The sequence below is a fragment of the Dufourea novaeangliae genome, unplaced genomic scaffold (genome assembly GCF_001272555.1).
Source record: "Dufourea novaeangliae isolate 0120121106 unplaced genomic scaffold, ASM127255v1 scaffold124, whole genome shotgun sequence".
NCBI classification, from domain to species: Eukaryota; Metazoa; Arthropoda; class Insecta; order Hymenoptera; family Halictidae; genus Dufourea; species Dufourea novaeangliae.
In genome coordinates, this window is record NW_015374010.1 from 3,177,924 (window position 1) to 3,203,595 (window position 25,672).

Genomic DNA, 25,672 nt, shown 5'->3' on the forward strand with positions numbered 1-25,672 from the left:
ATTAACTGTTCTTATAACGATACGCAAGATTCTAATCTTTGTTACGGCTGCCTCGACCGTCGTTGCCGGCGAAATACAATGGCTTGAACTGCCGAGAATTATGATGGCCCAAGATCAGAGTTGGGTAAAACATAATCTGATTAATCATTAAATATTATGACTACGTGAAATCAGGTCAGTAATCAATGATTACTGATTATAGAGTAATAACAGTAATTTACTCAGTAATAATTAATCACGAAGAGAGTATTACTTTTCATTGTGATTGGCTCTTCAGCACTAAACATGAAATATTTCATAAACTAATGGTCGCATGCGACTGAAACAGATATCAGTGGCTTCAGAATTCTAAACTGTATCACTCAGCTAAACTTGAGAGGACCTCTCCTTATCAGTGTCGAGGAGCCTTGGAACACTCATCGAGGATTTGCTGTACCGCCTCGGAGTCGTCTATAAAGGTTGATAAAAAAAAAGGGTTCATAACTTTTGGGGTAGATAATATTCGCCAAATGATGAAAAAAATTCCTGATAAATATGGGTTGTAAAATTAATATTTTCAAAGTTAAACAATTTTTCGTTTCGGTTAAAGCGAGTGACTTTCTCGCTTTCAGAGCTATCGTACCGTATGGAAACATTGAAGATTGCGATAAGCGTTCCAAGCGACCGGGGCATGGAACACAACGTCGATCGTGGTCGCGAAAGGTACACGAGGCCGTGTCGGCGCGGGGTTGGGCGGCGAAATACAGCGGAATCAAAGCCGCCCGCCGCCGTCGTCGTCGTCGCGTGCCGGAATCGCGTTACATCCTATGGACGCGGTGGGTTCAGTAAGCGTCGCGACGCCTGTGGCGCACGTTGCAAGAGGATCGTTTCCCTCACTCCCTTGCCTCGTCGCCGTTGTTTTACGATTCTGACAGTGCTCCAAATTCTGAAGAAAAAAACGAAAAAAAAAAAAAAAAATAGATTGTGATTGTTGCAACTCGCGAAAAAAAATCGTGTGCAAGTACACCAACGACGAGATCAATACGGTTCGACCTGTCGTGTTCATGCCTTTTTGTCTCTTCGCTCGATCATCGTGTCGGCGAAGAAGAGGTTTTCCTGCGATCTTTTCTTCCTCGTCTTCTTTTTCTTCTTTTTTTTATTTCGACTCTTCGAGTACGATTATGGGGCCAGATGGGTGCTGATGGACATTTTCGAGTGACCTTATCCCTGAGGAGGGAACCGGCTGCGGGTCCAGTTTACTGTAAGATGGAAACGTCAGCGCGATTCAGGCAGCTGAAAACGGTCAAACTGAGCTGCGAGGCTACCTATCGGCTGGACATCAGCTTCAAACCGCCGCAACTGTTGGAGTGGGTACAGTGTGAATCAATTGATCGATGATCTTTACACGTTTCAGGGGGTATAAGTGGGCTGTCCCACGGTGGTTCGGAATCGAAATTTAGCAGTTCGTACGTTCATTTATCTCGAGCAATACAAAATTTCGATACTTATGGATTTTATATTCAAATAGAAGTGAAAAGTACGAATCAGTTCAAAAGTTTGAATTGATTCGTAGTGAATATTTTCTTCTGTTTTTGATTAAGATCGACGATTTCTTGAATTAATCTGAAAATGCTACCAAACACAAATTCTTCATTGGTATGGAATAATTATCTATAAGAATTTGTCAAAAAACATGGCGACTTTATAGAACTTTCGTCCAGTGTCTATTCGTAATGGTAGTGTAAGTAGAAATGGACGGCAATGGCCAGACGCGCTAGCAAAATTCTATTCGGTTGCACGCGTATCCAGCAGATATTCAAAGTCGTATTTCTCGAAAACTAAGTCAACAATAATAAAATTTTATTCTTTACTGTTTTTCTTGTTTTTTCATAAGGAATCACGTAATGTCCTCGTCTTGACATATTATTCGGCCAGACCCTTTGTACACTCGAAAAACGGATAAGAATCAGACAACGTCGGTATAAAGCAGTCACGTTTCTTTTTTCGACCGTGTTTGATGTGATATGAATCGTGGAGAAAAGGTTACACATCTATTTCGAACGCAAGTTGAAGGACGTGAATCATTGCCTGAAAACCGTACGGAATGACATAGTGCGCATTTCGCGGTGTGTCGAGACCCGAATGTCGTGCACACGCGTACCTATGCTGTGTAATGCTCGCGTTTCGTTCTGTGCCCATTGGTCGCCGATAAACATGCATTACATATTTCAACTAGGGACACACGCTCGATGGCTACACGAAATCAGGCGTGTTCAACCGACGTGCGCCGGGGGATGTTTATTTGAATAAAATATACAGGGTGTCGTGTAAGTGTTCGTACAACTGGGTAGAGGATGATTCTATGTGAAAAAATAAGTCGGAAATATACAATGAAATTTGTTCATTTGAGATTTTGTTTTCGAGATAATCGAATGTGAAAATCTTTCCAAAGTCTTTTTGAAAATCGATTTGATGATCTTTGGAGTGCAATTGAGGGGCACAGTGGAAAAGGAGCACATCTACGTTGATTTTCAGTTTTTTGTAGCATGAACAAGCTCTAATCATCTAGTCTCCATTCTATGAACTTCAAGCACCGTGGAATGTAGATACCCTTTCGTAAACAAAAGCATATTAAAATTCTTTGGTATTAGAAACAAATAAATTTTTAGCAGAAAAGAGGCCCACGTCACTCTATCTTCTTAGAGAACTTTTAACAAAAAAGGGGCTTAGTGGAAAACTGGCATATGTCACAATACTGTAAATGAATTTACATAACTATGTTTAGAAAGAATAACTAACATTATTCTTGGTCATATAGTTCAACGCATAATAAAGTTTCAAGTTAACGTTGAAAAATAATAAAAATGAAACAAATCGCCGAAGTGATAACTTTTTTGTTCACTGCTGTATGTGTGCAAGTATAAAAAAATCTGTTCTGTAGAAGTGGACCAAAATTCGATTTCTAGATTTTACCCAGGAAAAACAAACAAACAATGAAACCTCTCTAAATAAACAATAAACAAAAATAAATAAAAAATCCTGTAAAAACCTTGCTGGCCAGACGCGACATATATTTCTACCACTTGTCCCGCGGTTAAATAGAGAAACATGTGTTGTACTTTTTCATTTGTAACGTGTTTCTTTCTTTCTTATTTGTTAGGTCATCGGAAAAAAGTTATGACCGTTTTGAGGATACATCAGACACGGCAATTTAATTGTATTAAAAGTGCTCCGTGCATTTAACTCAATTCTAGTAATGTGCCACTTAATTTTATTGAAAACAGTTAGACGCTTTGAATGTCGTTCTTACCGTCAGTCTTTCAGTGCGCGTCAGACTTTTGCTTGTATATTCCTAACCTAATACATTCAATATTCTTTTTTTTATGAAACATCAAACTGAACGATTGTATGTGTTTTTTTAAAAATTGGTTTCTCGTAATTTCCTGTACTTCTGTTTCTCGTCAATATTTCTCGATTTGCTCAGAGTAAACATCTTTTATGAATCATTTTTTGTCTGAAAGGACGATGATATGAATTTGATATCTTGTATAATGGTTGGATTTTGATACGGTACTTAATGACTTCACATAACAAAATATACCTTACGAAACATTGATATTTACTGAGAAACATAAAGTAAAAAATCCTGGAAATAGAGAATTGGAAACAAAAATATTTCTGAAATGAAAGAAAATTATAAAATGTGTGTGTAACTTAATACAATATAAAATGCGGTATATTATATTTTTGCGTTTTTTATATTATCTTATTGTAATTGACGAATTATTTAAACAAGAATACTTATATTTATGGCAAGTAATGTTTACCTTATTGTATAGCATCGTACTGCAATTGTAGTGGACAATTAAAGAATTTTTAATAATCCTTAACAAACAGGAAATCCTCTTTGCAGGCGAGGAATAATTAGAACAGTATCGTCATTTTCAATACTACATATTGTATTAGAAGAAATGCTATTATAGGAGCAGTGTATTCTGTTCTATGATTAGATATTGGCGCACAATACCCCTTTGCGAATAATGGCGCCGAGATGAATAATAAACACGGAGCGTTTCGTAAGATTGACGTAGGACTTGATCCAATTAAAATGAATTCTTAAATAAACGACAAACCTATTAATGTTCCGTATTCCCGTTTTATTGTATTTTCATCGTCTTTTTATTACCATTGGCGGGGCTGTTAATATGTTCAAAAGGACCACCTGAATTGCTTCTTGAAGAAGAATACACATAAAGTGAAACGAAAATCGCAATACAATTAAACCGATTAAAGATGTTCCAAAAGTAAAATAAAATTATGGATACAATTGTTCATAGTCGTTTCTTTCCCAGAAAATCGTTTCTCTTTAAAATTAGACTGGTGTTTCTGTAGTTGAGTAAATGGAACTCCGACATGTCTGGCCATGACTGACTGTTTCTACTGATATCAATACTTCTGAAATGATAATAATTATAAGTGGGTTGTCTACGTTTAATCTGGATGTATCAAACACATTCGTGAAAAATGTTAGCGACATCATTTAATAAAGTTCCTTTTTATTTTCAACTCAATAAGGACTTCAATAATAATGAGGAAATAAAATATTTACAAAATTACTGCTTTTGTAAATTGGGTTATACAAAATGTGAATTTGAGAACGTTCACAGACGATAATACAGTAAGATGAGAAAGGGATCCGTAATACTAGACCACCATTAGAGTATGGAAGAAGTAGTAACAGCCAGTAATGGTCTGACGCATTTCTCGAGTAGAGCAAAGTCTTTTAAAGGGGTACACCACCCTGAGGCGACTAGGAATAGTTTGGGAATTTTCTTTTCATAGATACTTAGTTCACTTACTAAATGGAAACCTTCCAGTTTTCCAAGGATATAAATGTAGCTTTCAGTTTTATTCTTTACTTTTTAAAAAGTAAAAATGTTACAAAATGGTGAAGTTTTTTGCTAATTCCGAAACCTCTTCTGCTTCTCGATTCATAAAGAAGAATGTCTTACCTACAATGTAGCGTAGGATTTTTTCGATATCTCAATTATTTAATTTTTTTAGAAACGTTTCATTATTTCTGTTTTTCATGATTAATACGTTAATTCACCTGAAAACGAAAGCTCATATGGAATACTTCTGCTTCGCCAGATCGATTTACTTTTGCACAACGACCTGCACAACCCTATTTCGGTAGTACCATCGACTTCCGCCCAGCGTTTACGTATTTCCGTTCGCCTGAACAACCCCGAAGGTCGGTCGTGTCCATCTGTTCTCAGCCGCCGTAGCTCAATATAACTCTAAGAAATATAAAGTGCGATCGTTCCGGTCTTATGGGACCTAAGGTGTTTTATGGATCCATACGGGAGACGATCGTAGGATCGGAGGAACGTAAAACGTCGCGGCGAGAGATAGAATTTCTTTCGTCGCGATCAATCGAAATTTATTACACGACCAGAGCAAAGGATTTTTGGAATTATTTCCGTGCGTTCTTAAATAATTCGTGTTGTAACGTTCCAAACGGATGTTTTAAGACGACAAGGTAACGATCGAGGATAAGTGTCGATTTACGGGATGATATCCTTCATGGATCGAGAATTATGATAGAAATGCTGCCTGAAGTCGACGATGTGGATTTCGAATAATTCATGTTGGAAAGTTAGAAATTGACGTCATAAGACGACGATGTAACGATCGAGGATAAGTATCGATCTACGGGATGATATCCTTCATGAATCGAGAATTATGATAGAAACGTCAGTCTAAGATGAGAAGATGGTTTTCGAATAATTCATGTTGGAAAGTTGGAAATTGACGTCTTAAGACGACTACGTAACGATCGAGGATAAGTCTCGATCCACGGATGATAGCCTTCGGGAATCGAGAATTACGAAGTGTTCGAACGCAGAAATACTGATAGCCTTTTGTTGGCGGTAATACAGGAAATAACCACCGAGGATGACAAACGCATGCACGTTAAACGCTCGTTTCGGTACCGCTTGGTCCGTGGATCGTTTGGCACGACGCGGCTTTACCCTCAAACGCCAAACGGAAGTATAAAAATGATAGCACCGGATAATTGGGTCACCGCCTGGGACAAACTTCTTTCATTTCAGCCGATAATTTATTCTCTTCTTTTTTTCTTTTAAAGATTCTATCACAGGATAGAAATTTGAATATCGGGCCAGTACAGATTTGTTTCTTACAAGGGAACTTTTACTCAGATGTTAAATTAGTTTTGAAAAAATTGTGATTGGAAATTATCGGACTCGACACGTTAAGAACTGAAATAAGTGTTCACTCGCTCGGAAAATTCAGTATTGATCAGAAAACTGGCGCCAGAAACCATTATGAGCAGCACTGAAAATGGATAGTAATAACTTTCTTCTTATCGATTTTTAACTTTTTAGGTTTTTTTAGGAATATGTATCGCTACGTTTCTATTTATTTTGCGTCGGTTAAAAGGACAGCTTGTTGAATATACAAAAATAGATAAATTAACGAACTTCTTCCCTTGAATGTAGAAAATACACTGTTATGACATTTTAATAATTTTAATACGAGTTCACGAACTAATCATTTTGACTGCTATGGTAGTTCTAGTGCTAAAACATTCACGATGTTATAGCCGACGCGACATAACAATTTCAATGATTCCGTAACATTGTGTCCGCCACGTCACGTTTATCCATATAATATTGCGACTTAAACTTTCGATACGTTTCGTTAAAAAATTAATCTTCAAGCCGAGAGTGTCGCGTGTTATGCGATTGATGACTGATAATCTTGAAACTAATTAGAGCACGTATGATTATTAAGCTGGAATTATGCGTGTTGAGTAAAATTAATTGCGAATTTCGCTAAGCTTAAAACAATAAAGTGCTACGGCGAATTTCGCGTCGTACCGGCTATCGATTCACTAAAACGGATTTCCAGCCCCGTGGCAATTTTATGGAGATTAGTTTAGCGGTTAATGCGCTGATCGTCTATTCGAATTTAAATTTTACTCGATCTATCGTTTTCTTGTAGAATAAACGCACCAATGAATGAATACTTAAGAGATTCTGTGACTATTAAAGTTGAATTTTAATTTTTGGCACATGAAAATTAGATTTTTTAATATCTACCTACACTTTTTTGTAATGTATACATTTGAATTTGAAAAATTGGAAAGATGTAATTAATTAAATTAAAAAGAAAAGAATATAAGCTTCACCAATTAAGGAACAATATTAAATATCACACTGTATTAAAATATTTTATGTTTCAAGAGAAAAGAATTAATAATAAAAGTTGTCAGGAGCGTTCTTTAGTAATCTCCAAATGAACAATTTGTAAAATTTTCAAAAACACTTCGATGTTCAACTGTTAATAAAATCCGAAATGTTACTGCAAAAAGTGTCTGATTTCGCGTGGATTGACCCTGTTAGTACTTTACACACATTTTTAACATAATCTTTATCATGTCTTCAGAAATGTTCTTAGAGAGAAGAAAGAAATTACCAACGATTTACGTGTTCCTCCTTTCTAGTCATTATTTCAAATGTATACCTAGACTGAGGACCGTAACGGGGTTAACCCTTTGCATTTCACTGGCGCCACAATGGCGACACTCACATAATATGCACTATAACCACAATGGCGACACTCAGATAATATGCACTATAACCACATTGGCGTCGCTACAAAAATAAATATGAATGAATCCTATACTTTCAACGTGGATATTCACATTTGACTAAATCTCGTAGATTGACATTGATTGTAATATGTCTTGGATTAAAATTCATAAAAAGGTAAAACAGAAACTATTCATGCCTCAACTTAATATCGCTAATTATGTTAATATCACTTGTTCATAATATTATTTATCATGTATAATATTTATTGATTCTATTATGAGGGTTAATTTAACCGAAGAGCATCGACGAACACGATTCCAAAAAGTGTGTTCATACGTCAAAACATGGCTGATATGTCGGACAGTAACGGATTAGCTTTTCCAGCGAAGAGACCAGAGTATGTTTACTAAAATGTTCCCGCGAGGAATGCTCGTAACGAAAAGAGTGTTTACAAAATAAATATTTACGCGCGGTCCTGAGCACTCGAACTCGAGGATACAGAAAAGAAGACGAAGAAGAAAAGTAAAGAATTAGGGCAAATTCGGAGTCCACGAACATCGTGAAAATCAGATGTGAAAGAGAGTTAATATAACAATTTTGACGGGCAGACATTGGAAATGTGGCACGAAAGGTGAGAGTAGACCAGGTGTTGCCACGTACACCCGCAATACGTTCGCCTTGAACTGCAAAACTTGCGAATCGATTATGATTTTCATTGCTTTAATCACTGAACGCTTACAACCGTTGCCAAAACTGTACACCTAGTCATGACTGCTGTGTATAATACGTTCGACTAAGTGTGAATAATGTTGTGAACAGTTTTGCATAAAGTCTTCAGTCTTTACAGTGTAATATTTTCGTACAGAAAGGGTTAGTAGAGTAATTAGTTCGATTTTTATGAAGGTACTTCGTTTTATTAAGTTAGCCATGAAATGTTTTCTATTTTTATTACGTCACTGTGTATTATTAACCCTTTTGATGTTTACGTCGAGTATACTCGTCATGAAAAGATGGCATTTGTTTGAGTATACTCGTCATTAAAGAACAAAATTTGCACCCTACGTGATTTGTTTCATTTTTATTAAGTTATTGCGTTCGATTAAGTTCCCTGTGTAATCTGTTCTACTTTTATCAAGTTACTGCGTTCGATTAAGTTCCCCGTGTAATTCGTTTTATTTTGATTTAGTCACTGTGCTTTATCTAGTCATCCGTATAATTCGGTTCCATTTTTATTCAGTCACCGTGAATTGTGATCGAAGACGTCTGACCGATTTTCGCCGACGGTTCATAGTAATCACGGGACCGTGATGTATCGCGTTGTCGCGGTGAAAAGGCGTCGTTACGGCATAATAGACACGTCCGGAAGACGTAAGTACCGTGATCGTATGTACCACGGCTTCTAGATTGAAGTATCGACTGCCGTTCTACGGTCTGAAACGTCGTGCCGCGATGCACGTAACAACGCAGGACAGACGTCGGAATTACTTGTCGTTAATTGCGATACGTCGAGTGTTCTGGGGGATGAACACCTGCCCAGCCTGGATAACATTAAATAATTGCGTGTAATTCGCACGACGAACGAGAGCCGTCTCTCTGGAGAACGTGCAATGGCCCTTTTCCTCCCTCTTCCGCGGTTAATGGGTCAAACCGGGCGCAACGGTACCGCAAAAAAACGTCGGTTCCTGGCGAAAGTTTTTTTTTTTAGTTACCAACTTTCTTTTCTAATTTTTGTGTGCGTGGAAAAGCAAATTTTTTTATTTTCTCGATTAATGCGCAAGGAAATTAGGTTGAGCCGTAAATCGAGTGCAGATGTGTGTGCGTTTACAGGGACTAAACTTTGATATTCCCCGAACAATATTTCTTTTAGACTTTTACCTATTTCATAATGCTTTATAATAGTTACTGCATACTTGTAGATTTATTACTGAATACATACTTATGACTGGGATTGTATAGCGGCATAAATGTTCACAGTCTAATTATTGTACATTTTTCTGTAATTACGTCACGATATTCGTAAAATCTTCAAATCTGACATGTACAGCCAGCAAGGATTTAAACGAGCATGTTCATGCCCGCGAATCACTTCGCCAATTTCCCCCGCAGCCGATCAATGCGAAATTGCTTCCTTTCCCTCGGGTTTATCGATACACTTGACTATTTTTAAAAATGTTTCACCTTCTATTGCGGTGCGACTGTTCCCCCTCCCGTACAAACGAGCAAACGTTACGAAAATGTGATAGATATTACGTTTTTCAACGAAACCCATCAACCATCATTTTCCACTTTTGAAAATGGCGTCCCGAAGCGTTCCCATCCGCACCATTGATAACAAAGTACCAACCCTTCACGCTTAACAATTCCGTATCGAATGCTGTCGTTAATATTAAATTAATTCTGTACGACTGGTTCGATATGTGAATTTCGTCCTCGTTATCGTTGGAGAATCGCGGAGAATTTTAAGCGACCCATATTGTTGCTCCTGATTAAACCGCACCACGCGATGCAGTTATCGCACTAGTGTCCTCGTGTTTTAATTATCCACGATTCTTAATATTGAAATTTTACTACTAAATGTTGTTGATAATAAATTATTCTCCGGTGAATATGGGAGCTTTTCTCGAGCAGAGAATTTCAAATTTATCCCGACGCGTACCCCCCTTCGCTAGTAGGCTTACTCCCAAAAGGCACCGCTTGATTTTTATTGACGGGAGTCACGAGCGTGCCCCGGTATCGCGAAATCTCTCAGATTTCGGCCGGAGTGAAACGTCTTGTCAGCACACGTGAACCAACGTTATCAGTCTGAAATTGATTAATCTCTTGGACGTGATGGTTATCGACAGTTTTGGTAGATTCGAAAATTACAATATAAAATAAGTTGTTTTTACGGTCATACGACACATCAGAAATATTTGTTTTTCACTAATTCCAGATGATTTTAAGGTTTCTTTTAATTTGATCGAAGAAGAGAGAATTATGTTGCCGAAGATGAAATTATGTTGCCATACTATGGTTTGATATGTTAACACACGGAGAAAAAAAAGTGAAATCAATAATAACATAATTTATACCGAAAAGTATTTATCTAACACTGTAAGTATTTGTGAAATTTTAAAATGATTGAAAATTTAGATTAAAGCACTCGAAAACACAGAAAACACCATAGTCGTAGTAAACACACGTGTATCGCGGTCGAGGTTTGTTGTTGAACTGATGCGAATGACCGCGATACATAATGGCTGCAAGGACGTGGGAAAATGGAAAACCGATTTAAAAATAATAATGGGTCCCAGGTTTTACGCAGGTATCCAGTCTTGGGCAGACCTCTATAAAATGTTTGTTTTCACGGTTTGTCTAAAGGTAACCTCTAAATCATATTTACTAAGTTTAATAGTTTCGAAATTTCTTAAAAGAAGTTTACTGTTATTATCGAAGAGGGAATAATATTTACATTAGTGGTTCTATTATCATTTTCTTGTTCGTTTTTAATATTTTTACTATTAATATTCTGTTATTTTTTGTAATTACATTTATCTTTCACAAATTTTCTGATACGGGGTACCTACGTCGTACTATTCTTATATGCTCGCGTTTGAATATACGAAAGGTACCGTTGATATTGAAGCTAGTAATAGGAGAACCGCATGTAGTCGGAAAAAAGGTAGAAAACCACTCGTACGAAAATAATTTGCATACGTTGGCGTACCCTGGAATTGTACCGTTCGAAAGCAGTTGTGGAATGCGCGTCGCTGAAGAATCCAACGGGGATGAATTCAATTTCACAACGAGAAAAATATTCACAAGCATAATGGTACACACAATTTGAAAGGCCTACGAAATAAAAAAGTTTTGATCGTGCATATTACTGACTATAATGTTTGGCGTGTTAAAATTTCTATCTAAAAAATCCGAAATTTCGAATGAAAAATTATGGAGTCCTGATTCAAAATTTATTTTTGGTTAGGATTCGAAACGTTTCAAGCTTTTAAAACTGAGATTATATTAAAAAATATTCGACTTGAAATTCAAAGTTCGAAGACTTCAAACTGAAAATTGTAGGATATGAATTTGGTATCCCAAAATGTCTACAACACTAAGGTTTTAAAACGTTAAGATGCCTACATATTGTTATTAACCTATATATTATTACTGACTCATATATTAACCTATAAATAAAAAGCTCTAGAATTAATAATAACAAATTCTAGAGTATATAATCATTAATTGAAATGTATGAATTTTAATTAAAAATGCCAGGACACGTAATTATCGATTAAAATAGTTGAAATAAAGTTCTGGAATTTTTAAGAATCCGGGGGTCTGAAATTAAAGGTTCCAGAATTTATTAAAACAATTGTACGCATTAGTCGCTTCTTTTTACGATGGAATCGAACCGTGCCCTACTTTTTATTGGCTAACTGCAGAGTAGCAATACAAAGTAGCACAAAACTAAAGAATTAAGCGTTATCGGAGATGCATGTGGTGCATGTACCGTTCTCATCACTTTAATGTGTTGAATCGATCCTGCAGAAATGTTCCAGATTTTTTTTCAACACCCTCTGTATCATGTTGACGCTTTTATCGTATTGAATATCTCGCCGTTAAAGTCATTCGAGCAGATAATTCTCTAATTGTGTTTGTACAGCGAACAATCAAGAATGTCACGCTACTTGTACACCTAGTAATTTATTAAACAAGCGACCATGTGATACATTGTAAAGATAGGACTTCGAATTACGGATGACAAAGTGATATGAAAACCTGCTGCCCCAGTTAATCAACATAAATGGAACTATTTAAGTGAAAAAAATATTTTATAAGTTGATCCAGATTCGAAAATCTTTAACACTAGAACTTCTGAATATGAACGTAATTATACTTCTATCACTTTGGTAAAAGGAACAGTTTGTTAAAATATGTAAATCGATAAATTAACGACATTCTTCGTTTATGTATTGCAATGGAGTTGCGAAGAATCTTAGAAAATAAACTATTATGACATTTTAATAATTTTCATGCGAGTTTACGAGCCAGATATTTTCACTGTTTTGGTAGTTCTAGTGTCAAACGAAACGTTCAAACAAATTTACTCATAGTCATTAGACCTGTCTATTTAGACAGGAGAGTATTTAAAAAAGGCTATAAGACAAAGAAATGTTTAAAGATGATTACTGATAAAAGAAATTATTTTAAAATATTTAGAAAAAAATAATTATTTGCTCTTATGGAATTACGAATAAATAATGCAAAATGAAACTCTGAAAAGAAGAGCAAATAATTACAATAGTAATTAGTAGTTTGTCGCAACAAATTTAGTAATTTGTGCCGTTAAGTATTAATGGAAACCGTTTCAAGAGAAAGAGATAAGGCAATGGCTATTTCGATGGCGTATTGAAAGAGCGCAATTAAGTAGCCCAGTTTTTCAACAGAACTATGCCACGCAGGAGTTCAGTAAAGTAGAGCGTTATATATTTATAAAGTTGATGCATGCAAAAAGTGGAAGCGTGTAAAGGCCAGGTATCCGCAGGCATCCTCTAAGAGAGCCGCGTAGGAGACATTTCTGTCGTCAACAAAAGATACTCTAATACTGAAACTCTTAAAAACCACAATATTAAGTATAATAACGTAATGATATCAATATGCATAAAAGATTACACAGTCATAAAAAATATAACTAATTGTATCTATATTTTCGCATATTGTTTAAAATAACGAAAATATTTCAGATATACAGAGTTCGTGGGACACACTCCGCATACACATCAATTTTTTACCACGGAAGATCACATTTTTCATGAAAAAATGCCAGCAATCTAAAGGTTAATAAACACCAAATAAGAAAGGAAACAAAAATGTTCAATTTAGCCAACACAGTGCACGTCGCGAACCCTCTAAGGGAGAACCGCTTTATTTATCGCAGGGCACGTCAGCGATTTTCGGGGTCTTTGTTACAAAAGCGCATCCTCCCCCCCCCCTCCACCCCCTCCCTCCCCGGCAAAGGTGCGGATCGTCGACCAGCAAGAGGTTCGATTAACGCCGTGTTTCCTTGGTTACATCGAAACCTCGTTTCGTCGCGTTTCAACGACAGAAAATGTTCCCGGCGAAGCCCCGTCGAAGCCCGTCTGTGCGAACACGTTAGCCGAAGGTCCCTCTTTGATCTCGCGGCACTGAATGGCTGTCGTCTCTCTTTCTTCCCGTTCGTGTCGCGGGAAACAGGGACTAAAAGCACAATTTCGCGGAATTACTCCGTCGAGTAACGGCTCATTTCGTTTTTACGGACGAGTTTTCGCTTTACAATCACCACGCCGGATGACGCTTTTCTTTTGTCGTGTTTGCTAAAGTATTCTCGACGGGGTGACTCCTGAAACAAATGATTTGTTTTTCTTGTTTGGAAAATTTCAGAATTAGTTTCTTATTTTTGTATAGAATGTTCTATAATACATCTTGTTCAACCAGTCGAGTTAGTAACTCTGCTTATGAAAAAAGGGAAATTGCCATTTAGGTGGGGCAGGGATGTTGGAGTTCTCGACTGGGTGACTCCTGAAACAAATGATTGGGTTTTTCTTGTTTTGAAATTTTCGGAATTAGTTTTCTTTTTGTAGCGTTTTATATCTCGTTCAACGAGTCGAGTCAGTAACTATGAACAAGGGGCTATTTTTTACTGATTCGTCCCGTTCAACGGACAATAGATGAATATTGGAATATTTTTTAGCAGTAGTAAAGGATCATCTAACTACTGTAATAAACGTTCCTTTCTTCTTTGGAAATATTGAAATCGGTTTCATCTTTACACAGGACGTTATAAATATAAAGAGGAATATTTTCTGGCGTAGTAGGAAGTTTTAAATATAACAAAAGGTATTCTACGATATCGTGCTCGATGTGGTTATTGTAATAGGTTATTGGACTAGGCCAGTGAAGTCCAACGTAAGCTCCCTAGCTTAGGTACTATCTTCCTCCACTCTATCCCTGTTGTCTCCTCCTCTCCGCCTCCATTACTTCTCATACTTTGTCTCCATAGACGTATTACTATACGTGTATCCACCATGACCTGGTGGACAAGATACAGCAAGCTTGGAAAATTTTCTTCGGTAATCTCACGGACCTTTTTCATAACTTGAGAGCTACCTCTTCAGAGAAATTTAAAGCCAGACAATCTCCTTCAGGGTCCTTCAGACGTCTCCACTCTATTGTATAGCCTCCGATGCATCTCACTGGAAAATACATTTTTCTTCGTTTATTGCACTGAAGCCTGAAATAAAATGTCAAAAGGTCTGAACACCAACTGGGTCCAGTTCGAGTCCCGATTAGATCTTACGTTAACCCTTTTAGTACCTTAAGCCGACATATCGGCATCTCATTTTTAATATAACTAATTTTTACAAAATAAGTTCATATAATATAAGTGTATATACGTTTATTGGCTAGGAATAATAAAATCAAAAAACATGAAAATATCTTCATTTTTAAGAGAACTATGTTAATTTTAATAGAGACCTCGTAAATTGCATATTTTTAAGGGAATTTTTCAACGATATCCGGAAAACTTATAAGGTACTATAAGGATTTAGAATAGTACTGCATCTACGGGTACTAATTTTACGTGTCCTCTATAATATTATCGACCGACACTAAATAAGTTTACTTTACACGAAATGAGCTTAGTATATACAGCATCCCGTACAATAACAATGAAAGTTTACTTTATACAGTAATGAAATAAATTTATTTTATACACCTCGTTAAGCGGATGGAGTTCGAGCCAACGCTGTCTGTTTCCTCTACTGGCTTCTTTTTGAACTATCAGCTGTGGGCAGACTGGAGACTGGCGGAAGTTACTGGGTCATTTGGAATGGCTAATTACGACGCAGTGCCTTGGACTATTCCGCGTCTGTGCGCACGAACTAAGATACTTTCGACAAGTTTCTCGAATTCGTGAACAAAAATGCGATGAACAATATTCATCCCGTAGTAGGCATACTTCATTTCAGCACCCACTGCAGGTACACTGGTAAAATTGCACGCTTCACAAACAAGAGTCGAGAAAGAGGAAGAAATAAACGCGAATATACTCTTCGCAATGTACGTGTCACCCATATTTGGGTGGCGTGGCAGCAAAGTGATAAATTGTTTCGTGTATATGTAAACAGTATTAGCAAATGTGAGAAAGAGTTAAATGGTAACCGATTATTTCTAAAGATAGTATTTACAAACATAGAAGGTATAATTTACTATTTATGAATATAGTATCTATTACGAAAAAGCGTACACTTATACAACGACATGATATAGTGTAAAAGAATCAATTCGTTCGATGCAATCAATCTCACACTGAAAATGTTTAATCAAGTGGGCTGGATTCGAAGAATTAATGTATTTTCCTTTCACGAGTTCCAATAGGCAAACTCGGATAATTACGCATGGTTGGTGACGTTATGTATCAGGAATCGAATGCCCGGAACGATGATAATTAAAGTGGAGACAGAGGGTGGAGCCTGTTTGATTTAACTAAGCAAAATTTTCCTTACACACGAAACTCTGAATTGTTTAGCACACGGCCGGAGCACTCGACGTGCTTTCGAATCGGTGTGTCGATCCTCGAGTGGGTTCGACGTTGAAAGTCAAGCAGAAATATCTTCAATTCTTATTTAAACAGGTATTACTTGAGCTCTTGTGCAGTTCTAGGTTACATGCTTTTACTAAATTAATTTTTATCTCTTTCTCTGAATTATTAACGTTCTTTTTCATCGTGCTTTTTTATTTAAGTGCTTTTTTATAATATACTTCAGCCTAAAATATAGTATATTATTTACTCTTGGACTTTAAAACTGCAGAACTTTATGGAAATTTACGACTTTTAATACCAATATACAATAATTACAATTCGATATAATTTTATTTGCGGTATCAAAAGTTTTAGCATGTTAATTATAGTACATGAAAGGTATTAAGTTTTATTAAATTCTGTATTTTGCTGTATTTTTCAATTTGGGAGTTGAACATCCGCAGTCTATTCCGCAGTGTAGAAAATTCGATATGGTACGGGGATGTTGCTTCTAGAACAGAAATACTTGTCGGTACTAAAACTTCAAACTACATATGTTATTTAAATTACTGTTCTATATATTGAACTAACATTGCTATTGCTTAAACTTGCTGTCTATACCGTTGTTTTAGCTAGTAATTTTCTATTGTACGTTCCAATTTCACTGCAGTTCCTGTTAGAAATTTAAATGAAATTCAAACGGTAGTTAGGGTATATAGGCCAGGTCCTTAAGTCCTGGCTTAAATTACTACCTTAAGTCCAAAGTCAAGAACCTGTTATCGATTACTGGACCTAGGCGTCAAACATTCAAATAACATCAGTTTAGAATTAAAACGATTCACTACAAGTTAGAAATATTAGAAGCAGTTCAATTAATGGTTCAGAGATTCAGTCGGTAATAGTATAGGCTTCAGAGATTCAAAAGAGAGCAAGTAAGTTGAGATAGATTCGAATCGGACCAATTCAGGGTTGAGAGATTCAAATCAGAACAATCTAGGATGAAGAGACGCGAATTAGACCAATCCAAGGTGGAGAGTCAAATCTGAGTCACCCAGAGTCGAGGGACCGAGAAGAGGTTCCCTGGACCCAAGCCAGAAGATTCTCGGACCCAGAAACACAAGTCAAAAGACTCCTGGACCTAAAGACCCAAGCCAAAGGTTCCCTGGATCCATGGATCCAAACTGGAGGATTGTCGAACCTAAGGTCTCTTTGTCGGGGTCCCTGGAACCGGAGATCCTAGGCCTGAGTCTCTGGGTTAGGTGGTCCTTTGGCTTTGGTCCTGCTATGCGAAAGTCTTGGGGCCTTGGTTCCCAGGGTTCTTTGGCTTAAGATCCTCGGTTCACAGGTCTTCCAGCGTGGATTCTTAGGTCCAGAAGTTTTCCGATTTGAATCCCTGGGACCGTGGGTCCTCTGGCTAGCATGCGTCCTTTGAGTCTTCCTTTCCCATTTGAGTCTTTCAATGCTGAGTTGATCTGATTTGGATTTCTAGGTAGTAGTTAGTCCGCTTCTATACTGTGGGTCCTCAGTTATCCTGATTCAAATTTCCCGGTTCTGGATCGATCGGATTCGGGTCTTTCGGTCCTGGGTTGGCCCGAGTCTGATCTGTCGGTCCTACATTGGCCCAGTTTGGTCACGTACAAAGTTGCGGTTGCTGTTTCAATTTATTTGAACATCTGCCGCTGCTCGCAAGGTAGAACGTAATCGTTTTAAACCACGTTACACGTGATTTACCTACAGAGCATAATAATAACAATCCGTTGGCAACAAAGTCTATGGAAATCAGTGTCTCGAGTATAATAAAAATTTCTACGACTGTTTACAGTCTCACATTCGTCGATAAACACGAATCCGCGTACGATCTTTACGTCCCTCTCAAGCTCGCTGTTCAAAGGATTGTCATTGTTTGAGAAACGGCGTGAGCTGCAGTCACATAAACCAGTTTTATAGCCATTGGTAATATCATGGAAGCGCCTGTTGTATCTAAATTAAGATACGGAGTAACCTCTACAAATTTATCGAAACAGTGTGTATGAAAATAGAGCGAACACCTCACCATATAATTAAGAAAGAAGACAATTACACTGCATTAACCCAGCGACGACCGTAAACGTACCGGTATGCGACATGGTTTATCTGGCATATTAGACTCTACCATTTGAAACATGAATTTTCTTTCTCAGTTGTATGCTTAGGAAAACTAATAATTTGATTTCATTAGGTCAAAATTCTTGTGTACTAGATTTAGAAATAATCTATTCATAAATGTTTCGTTGAAAGAGGGGTTAAGTGAAATGTGAGTAGGTAATACCAATTCAACCATCGCGTTCACTCGACCAATAATACACACTGTTATTATAAAAATACGTGTCTCGATAGCTGCTGTTACCTTAACGGAAGAGATCATTCTTCATAAAAGCTCGACGCGGCCTCTCCACTTTCTTTCAAATGAAAGAAATCTCGAATAGAAAACGATCGATGAGATCAGGATCGTTGTTTCTCGTTAGATCGAAAGATAACGAGAAACAAGAGCCCCGTGGGTGATGTTACGATATTCATGAGTCATGACCCGGGGATTCGTTACATTTTTCACGAACAACGATGAGAACGTTATCGATCGCTCAGCGTGTACGCCTTCAGGTATTACTCGTAACTACTCCGGTGAACTTCTTTTCAACTCTTTCTATCGCTCCGTGTATATCCGTTCGCCTGTTCCGTTGGAACGATTCCGCGATTGCGATTGATCGGTATCAAGATACGAAAGCATCGCCCTGAAAACCGCCGTTTCTACGTTGGTACTTTGTCGTACGACGAAGAAACGGTCGAACTCTTCGCGTCGTGAACACTTTACGACGCGGATTGACATCGATTTCTTAGACACAGGGATCAAAATCGCGATCACGTTTTCAATCAGAATTGAATTTATATACAGCTGGTTTCATTCGAGTGTAACCCCACGAATATCTTTTTTAATTATGAAAATACAAAAAATATTTTATAAGTAATTTGAATGGTATTAAGTGGTCAGTATCATGCAGGTTCTATCAATGTTTTAAAATTGCAAAATGTTGTCTTTGATCTGCAAAAGGGTGAGTTCGATTTACAAAAGGGTGAATTTGATACTGAATTTGAATACTGGAGACTCGAAAACGAGAGTCTCATTTCATTTGGCGGCAATATTTTAAAGTGAATACAAGCTAGATTCTAGAGCATAGCACAAGTTGAATGCAGATCTCGATTTCACGGTTTCATCGCTGGCGGCATGACCTTACCGTACTCTTTCGCGGTTAAAAACGGAGCTTTTTCGTTTTCTATTGATCCTGAAAATGTCCGCGTTGACCCGAGCCGTTCCGTTTCGCCGTTCGGCTTTACGACGCGTCAACGGATCACCGTTTTACGGTTTTTTAAAAATGCACGCCTAAACGCGGCTGGCTACAACACGGCACTTACATGTGGGGAATACGTCAAACGTTCGCGATAAAACTGACCCGAAGCGATAGAGGACTACTTTCGAGTGGAGCATTTGAGAATATTCCCTCATCGGAAATAAAAGTATCGATTGAACAATACTAAATAATTTATGGACTGCAAATTTTATGCACGCATAGCACACGTCATTGTAAAGTAGAATAAAAAATACTTCTAATTGATTTAATCAATTTTCTACTTAAAAACTTTCTACTTAAACCGATAAAAGTTTCATGAGAAGAAAGAAATTTTCGTTTGTGATTGTGGCTTTACAAATTACTTACAAAATTATTGGGCTATGAGTAAAAAATTTACAGTCCAGTCATTATTTTTCACCTTTTCGTTACCTATATCCAGTCATTATTATATTTTACCCTTTCGTTTCTTAACGTCCAGTAAAGATCCGTAACATCAGCGTTTTCGGTTGGAAAATGCGAGTAGTTATTCCAAAAATGAATAAAAGAAACACGAAAAATAAAAAAATAGGTCTGTGTAATATCGATACTTTCGACTTCAATATAACAAGATACAATATCAGTATCATAATTTTGAAATCACGATTTAAAGGTTTGGCGAGTTAAAGGGTTAAAAAGGCTGCTTTATTATCGGATTTTCGAAGAACTATCCCCTCGCGTCGCTTCGCAATTTTATATTCCCCGTGGAGAGAAAGCATCTGGTGCAGACAAATGTATGAGAAGAGCCAGCTAAGGTAATAAATTTACTTCTATCTGTCGCTACGGTCCGTTCAGCTTCTAAGGAATTCAAGAATCGGTATTTTTCAGATGCACGATAATATTATTATACTTTAGAGGAGATTCGGTGAATACGAAGTCGAAGGGTTTCGGTGAGCATACGTGAATTGGCGCTCTAAATATTGAACCTACGAAAGAAGTCGGGGAGTGAATACGAAAATATTTTTTCAAGGACAATATTTATCGATTATTCATCACTTTAAACGAGTTCAATAAGTTGGCAGGGAGGCGGGTATTCGGTAGTTCTTAATTGGAACGAAATTCAAATGAAGTAATAAACGCGCCTCTGTCGATTTAAAAGTAAAATGCAATTCCTGATTAAGATGTCATTCTGTCGCCTTCCATTCGTATCTGTCTTTCAGAATTGCGAGGAGCGACCGCCGCAATTTCACTTAATGAGCCCCGTGCATTATTGAACAGCGTACCGAACCGACTATGTATAAATCTTCTTTCAGATAGTTTAGTTCCTCAAGATCCACTGCAGTACGGTGTATATGTATACAGCGTGTCATGAAACTGATGGTACAATCGAGTAGGGGATAATTCTAAGTGAAGAAGTAAGTCGAAATAGAATAACATTTTTTCATTCGAGACTTCGTTTTAGAGGACTTTACAAATCTGCTGCATACGCGTGCAATTGATTTGGACTTCGCTAGCACGTCTGTTCATTGTATTCAGTTTCTCCTTAATACCAGGACGCATACACGCGTTTCAGATTAATTTTTAACACGTTGACTGCCACAGTAAAAAAGGCCGTATGTAGTCAGACGCACTGTATTTCATTTTTTTAAAGACAAATCGTCGAAAATAGGGTAGATGTCCCAATTATTGCCACCTTAAGATTATATCGTAACTTCATTTAATCATTTTATGTGTTATTTAATCCAAAAATCGTCTCAGTTTGCAACATATTATTATTTAAACATCTCTTTTATTAAAAAAATGTTATTTTATATTTTCGACTTATTTTGTTCACGTATACTCATCCCCTAATCGATTCTATCATCAATTACATGACACCTTGTATTTCAGAGAATAATTCGTTCAGACTTAAAATTTCATCTATTCTATGACTCCAGCGATATAATCTTTATAGTTTCGCGAAAATGACTTTCGATAATTAAAGGGGCTAACGGTTGTTAACAACGCGGAATCTGCAACTGGGGATCGGTAGTACCTCGCCGAATAATTATACAGTGCATTTGCGTCACGAGAACTCATTTCGAACACGTGAATGATGCTCGACATTGATACGCGTAGGGTTCACTGGCCATTCACTTACTTCGCACGGTAAAACACTAAAAATACACAGGCTTCGAGCCAAGCCAGCTCTATATCACGGTTACTGTGCAGAATTTATTAACATTAAACAGACATTTTATACCGTTTATATATTTATAGAATAGCATTATATCTCGGAAGGATGGAAATTAACTCGCGGTACGCAAGTAGAAATAAATTTCAACGAAGAAAGTCAGCATTCAAGGGGAAATGAATATTTTTAGAACGATTTGCATGAAATTTTCGTACCGTTGATTATACCTATCAAGTAAAATGAAAATTTAAGAGATACATATCGAGTGCAATTTAGAAGTTTATAAAAATGGTAGCAATAGTTTCACATCTCTTATAAATATGTTAGAAGAAATTTTTATCGCTTGATAAGTTAATTTCTTTAATTTCCATACTGTTCGTATATCGTTATTATTATACGATACAAATAATCACTTTCTCTGACTACAAATCTTACGAATTACGACTCCATGATTATTTGAATCTTTACAATTTAACAATCAAAGAAGGAATCATAATTCTATTGGCAGTCAAAGTGTCAATTCGACTTTCAATTGAAATTATTCGATGAAAATAATATCGACGTTTAATTTTTCAAAAGATCAAGCATTAATCTTTCAAATTGTCTTCCACGAATGTTCCGACAATTTACAGTCTGTCAAATTATTCCGATCATTTAGCAGAGGACTGGGGGGAGGGGGATGATACGTGCCAGGTGGGCTGCATAGTCGACGCGGCCGGAAACGAGGTTCAGAATCTTGAATAGTGGTCCGGTCTGAAGATGCAAATGAATTCCGAGGCACAGTTCCGTATCGTCGACCGGCGACGCGAAAACCCGTTATCGATTTACGATCAAATCGGACCTGTTTCGACGCCTGCCTACAATCGTGACTAAAGACCGAACCGATTCGATTAACCTTTACGTGAACTTTCAAATTTTGTGCCTAGAGGAGACATGTTCTTTTAAACAGGAAACGTGATTTCATTCCTTTATTACTTTCTTTCGAAACGAAACATTAGGTTGATTCATAAGTAACCTATGATGTGTCGTGTCACTTTACAATTTATTGGAAAGACGAATGGATAAAGGTGTCATGACGCAAATTCTCCTTGACTCCAGTTCTTGTAATTTATCCCATAAAAATGTATATTTACTTATTAGTAATATTTCCCGTTTTCTTTCTACGATATAAATGTATATTTCCTTTACTTTTCAAAATTCTTCTATGCATTACATTCTTTTTGGTAAAATAATAGTTACATATTTATATATCAGCATTTCTGCCTATAAGATTATTGTCCCGGCGCGGACCCGAGTTCGGGACTATAATCGAGAGGAGTCTGTGGTCCTATTTGTCCTCTTTATGGACAAATATTTAAAAGTAAGAGCACTTCAAAATTCGTCACATGAAAATTAATCGAAGTTAATATCCAAGTTTCAACAAAATCCGAAATGTTATTCCACCATAACAGTCTTGTATGTACAAAAACATTGATTCTAAAACGAGATTCGTTCTATTCCGTAGGTCCCTGACAATCGGCGGCAAGCAAGTGGAAACGATCGAGCGCGCGCGCGACGGCACGGCCTGCGCGTACAGCGCTTACCACAACACGAAGGACATACCGGCGAGCGCACGTGGCCACCGCGAGGAGCTGCCGATCGCCATGCGGGTATTCGGCTCAGGTTTTCTGACCACCTGCCTGCAGATCAAGTATTACCGACAAGACGACCAGAGCCATTGCGAATGGGGCGCACGACTGCACTGCATCGAGCTCGACTGTTCGAGTGTGGAGGGCCGTTTGGTCACGGTCGACCGTGAAACATATCGGAAGCTAGGCATAGAATCCTAGCAATCGGTCGGCGCGAACGTCATGAAAGCCATCACCTAGGGGGAGTGGCGAAAAGATTTAGTTTATCTTGTAAGGGCGGCCGTTGTTTTTCTCGTTCGTGATCGGCCAACGCGCGTGAAACTGACGATTGTTACCGATCGAGATCGAGCACGCTGACCGGTTGGAAAAGGGGGGAGATATTCTGGTGGTTGGAGGAGTAATACCTGGAAACAAGGTATTACTTTACAGGCTATCCCGTGATAGGCGTTGTTGCAAATAACGCGTCAACTACTGACTTTATGAAAAAATTGGAAGAGAATATTTATACCGCACATATTATAGAAGATGTTGAGATAAAGGATATGGTGTTATTACCCTGTTAGATGAAAAAACCTATATTTAACGATGCCAAATTATAACACAAGAAGTTTTAATACAAATACAATTCTTTACGTATAATTGGAACGAAACGGCTGGCCCTACTTACGGTGATCGGAGTTGTACGTTGTGTTTTATAGCAGCTTGAAACGATTTTTAGTGTATGCACTGTCATTTTAGGTCATCTTATAAACAATGTTAACTTCACAAGAATAGATTGAAAATTGTTTTCGATTTGTGCAAACGGAACAAAAGAAAGAAAACAAAACGGGAGAGCTCAAACTATGCATAAAAGGACTTTTCTCTACAAAAGTTTCCTGTGGTACTATTTTGCCATCGTTTATTGTGGTATTGTATTAGATGACACCGTTGAATTTGCTTTTGTTCATTTATCGAAGCCCCGGCAAAGAAATCAAATTGATTGAAAATAGAATAATAAAAATATCTCTGTTATCGTAAAATTTTTCATGCTTTCTAAAATACAAATTTTTCCTTCGAAGTTTCTTCATAAAGTCAACAATTTAAGCCCAGTTTCAAGCGGCGCTTGTTGTAGGATAGCCCGTATAAATAATTCTTTTTGAAATCTGTTAACGGCTATACATATAAATATGTATCTGACATCGAACGGTGGACCCGTTTTAGTTAACTTATTGTTAATCGAGCCACAATTTCACCCCTCCTATTTTTCTATCTCGGAGAATGCATTTATACAGACTAATACATATACCAGAAATATCAATGTACATAATAATGTTATTATTGTAAACATAGAGACGGTTTACTGTAACAAATAATATCGGAACACTCTTTAAGCTAAAGATTGTAATGATATCTGTAAATTGTCGATAACACTTGCACCACCAACTTCATGAATATAGCGGCGAATTAATATAAAAAAATTCTATAATATTCTTCAATCAGGCAATACTTAGTTCGAAATAGTTTTCACAAAAAAAATTTCCAACAAATTTTGTAGTCGTTTAAAAATTTCCATTACGACGATTCGATATACTCTTACCTAATATCTTCGTAGTGCAGCGTTAGGTTCTTGGAAAATTGTATTTTTAATGCAAGGTATGAATAAGTCCGAAGGTGATAGCATCGCTTTAAAATGACTTTGGTACCACATACATAAATACAATCACGCATTCACGCGAATTTTAATATTTCTATACTCAGCACACTCAACGGATCAGACGCATTCTGCTCTGGAAGACCAATAATGTATGCGTTATATTTGCCAACGACGAATAGCGTACGACCTAAGGATAAGTTTAAAATATTACGAAGAAACAAGATAATTTGAATTTGGGTACTCACATTCAAATGATGTACCACATATGAGACATAATCATTGCAGACGTTAGCTGAGAAGAAATAAGTAAATCAGATAATATGTCACAAAAATTTAAACAGTATATAGTTTGTGATTAACTGGAGATGCAACCGGGTAGGGGGTGATTCTACGTGAAAAGATAAGTCGAAAATATACAATAAAATTTCTTCATCTGGGACTTCGTTTTCGAAATAATCGAATTTGACTTGGCGAGCACGTCTGTCCATTGCATTCCGTTTCTACTTACACTGATGTACCACCAATTACATGACACCCTGTATATTCATAAAAAGAAGTCATATAGTAGATGAGGAGCGCTCAAATATAAATTCATTGTTTGACAAGTTAATTTAGATATTTACAAAAGTTAAGATCAAAAAAGAAAAAATCTACTATTGAAGATAATTGTAAGTCCTTTTGTACACGAGACATGATTTACTTTTTACTTTTGTAAGGATCAGTTATTCACGGA

The 25,672-nt window shown here is 37.1% G+C and overlaps 1 protein-coding gene across 1 annotated transcript; it reads left to right on the forward strand.

Annotated features, from left to right (window-relative positions):
* The first annotated feature begins 1,170 nt into the window (after positions 1 to 1,170).
* LOC107188469 (CB1 cannabinoid receptor-interacting protein 1-like) lies at positions 1,171 to 23,507 on the forward strand. Its single transcript, XM_015576764.1, has 2 exons — positions 1,171 to 1,346; positions 23,183 to 23,507. Exons 1-2 carry the CDS (start codon positions 1,171 to 1,173, stop codon positions 23,505 to 23,507), a joined length of 501 nt encoding a protein of 166 aa, XP_015432250.1.
* Positions 23,508 to 25,672: the final 2,165 nt, after the last annotated feature.

Coding starts and splice junctions, on each gene's coding strand:
- LOC107188469 (XM_015576764.1), top strand. CDS start 1,171: ATGGGTGCTGATGGACATTTTCGAGTGACCTTATCCCTGAGGAGGGAA. Junction 1,347..23,182: donor AAACCGCCGCAACTGTTGGA/GTGGGTACAGTG, acceptor TCTATTCCGTAG/GTCCCTGACAATCGGCGGCA.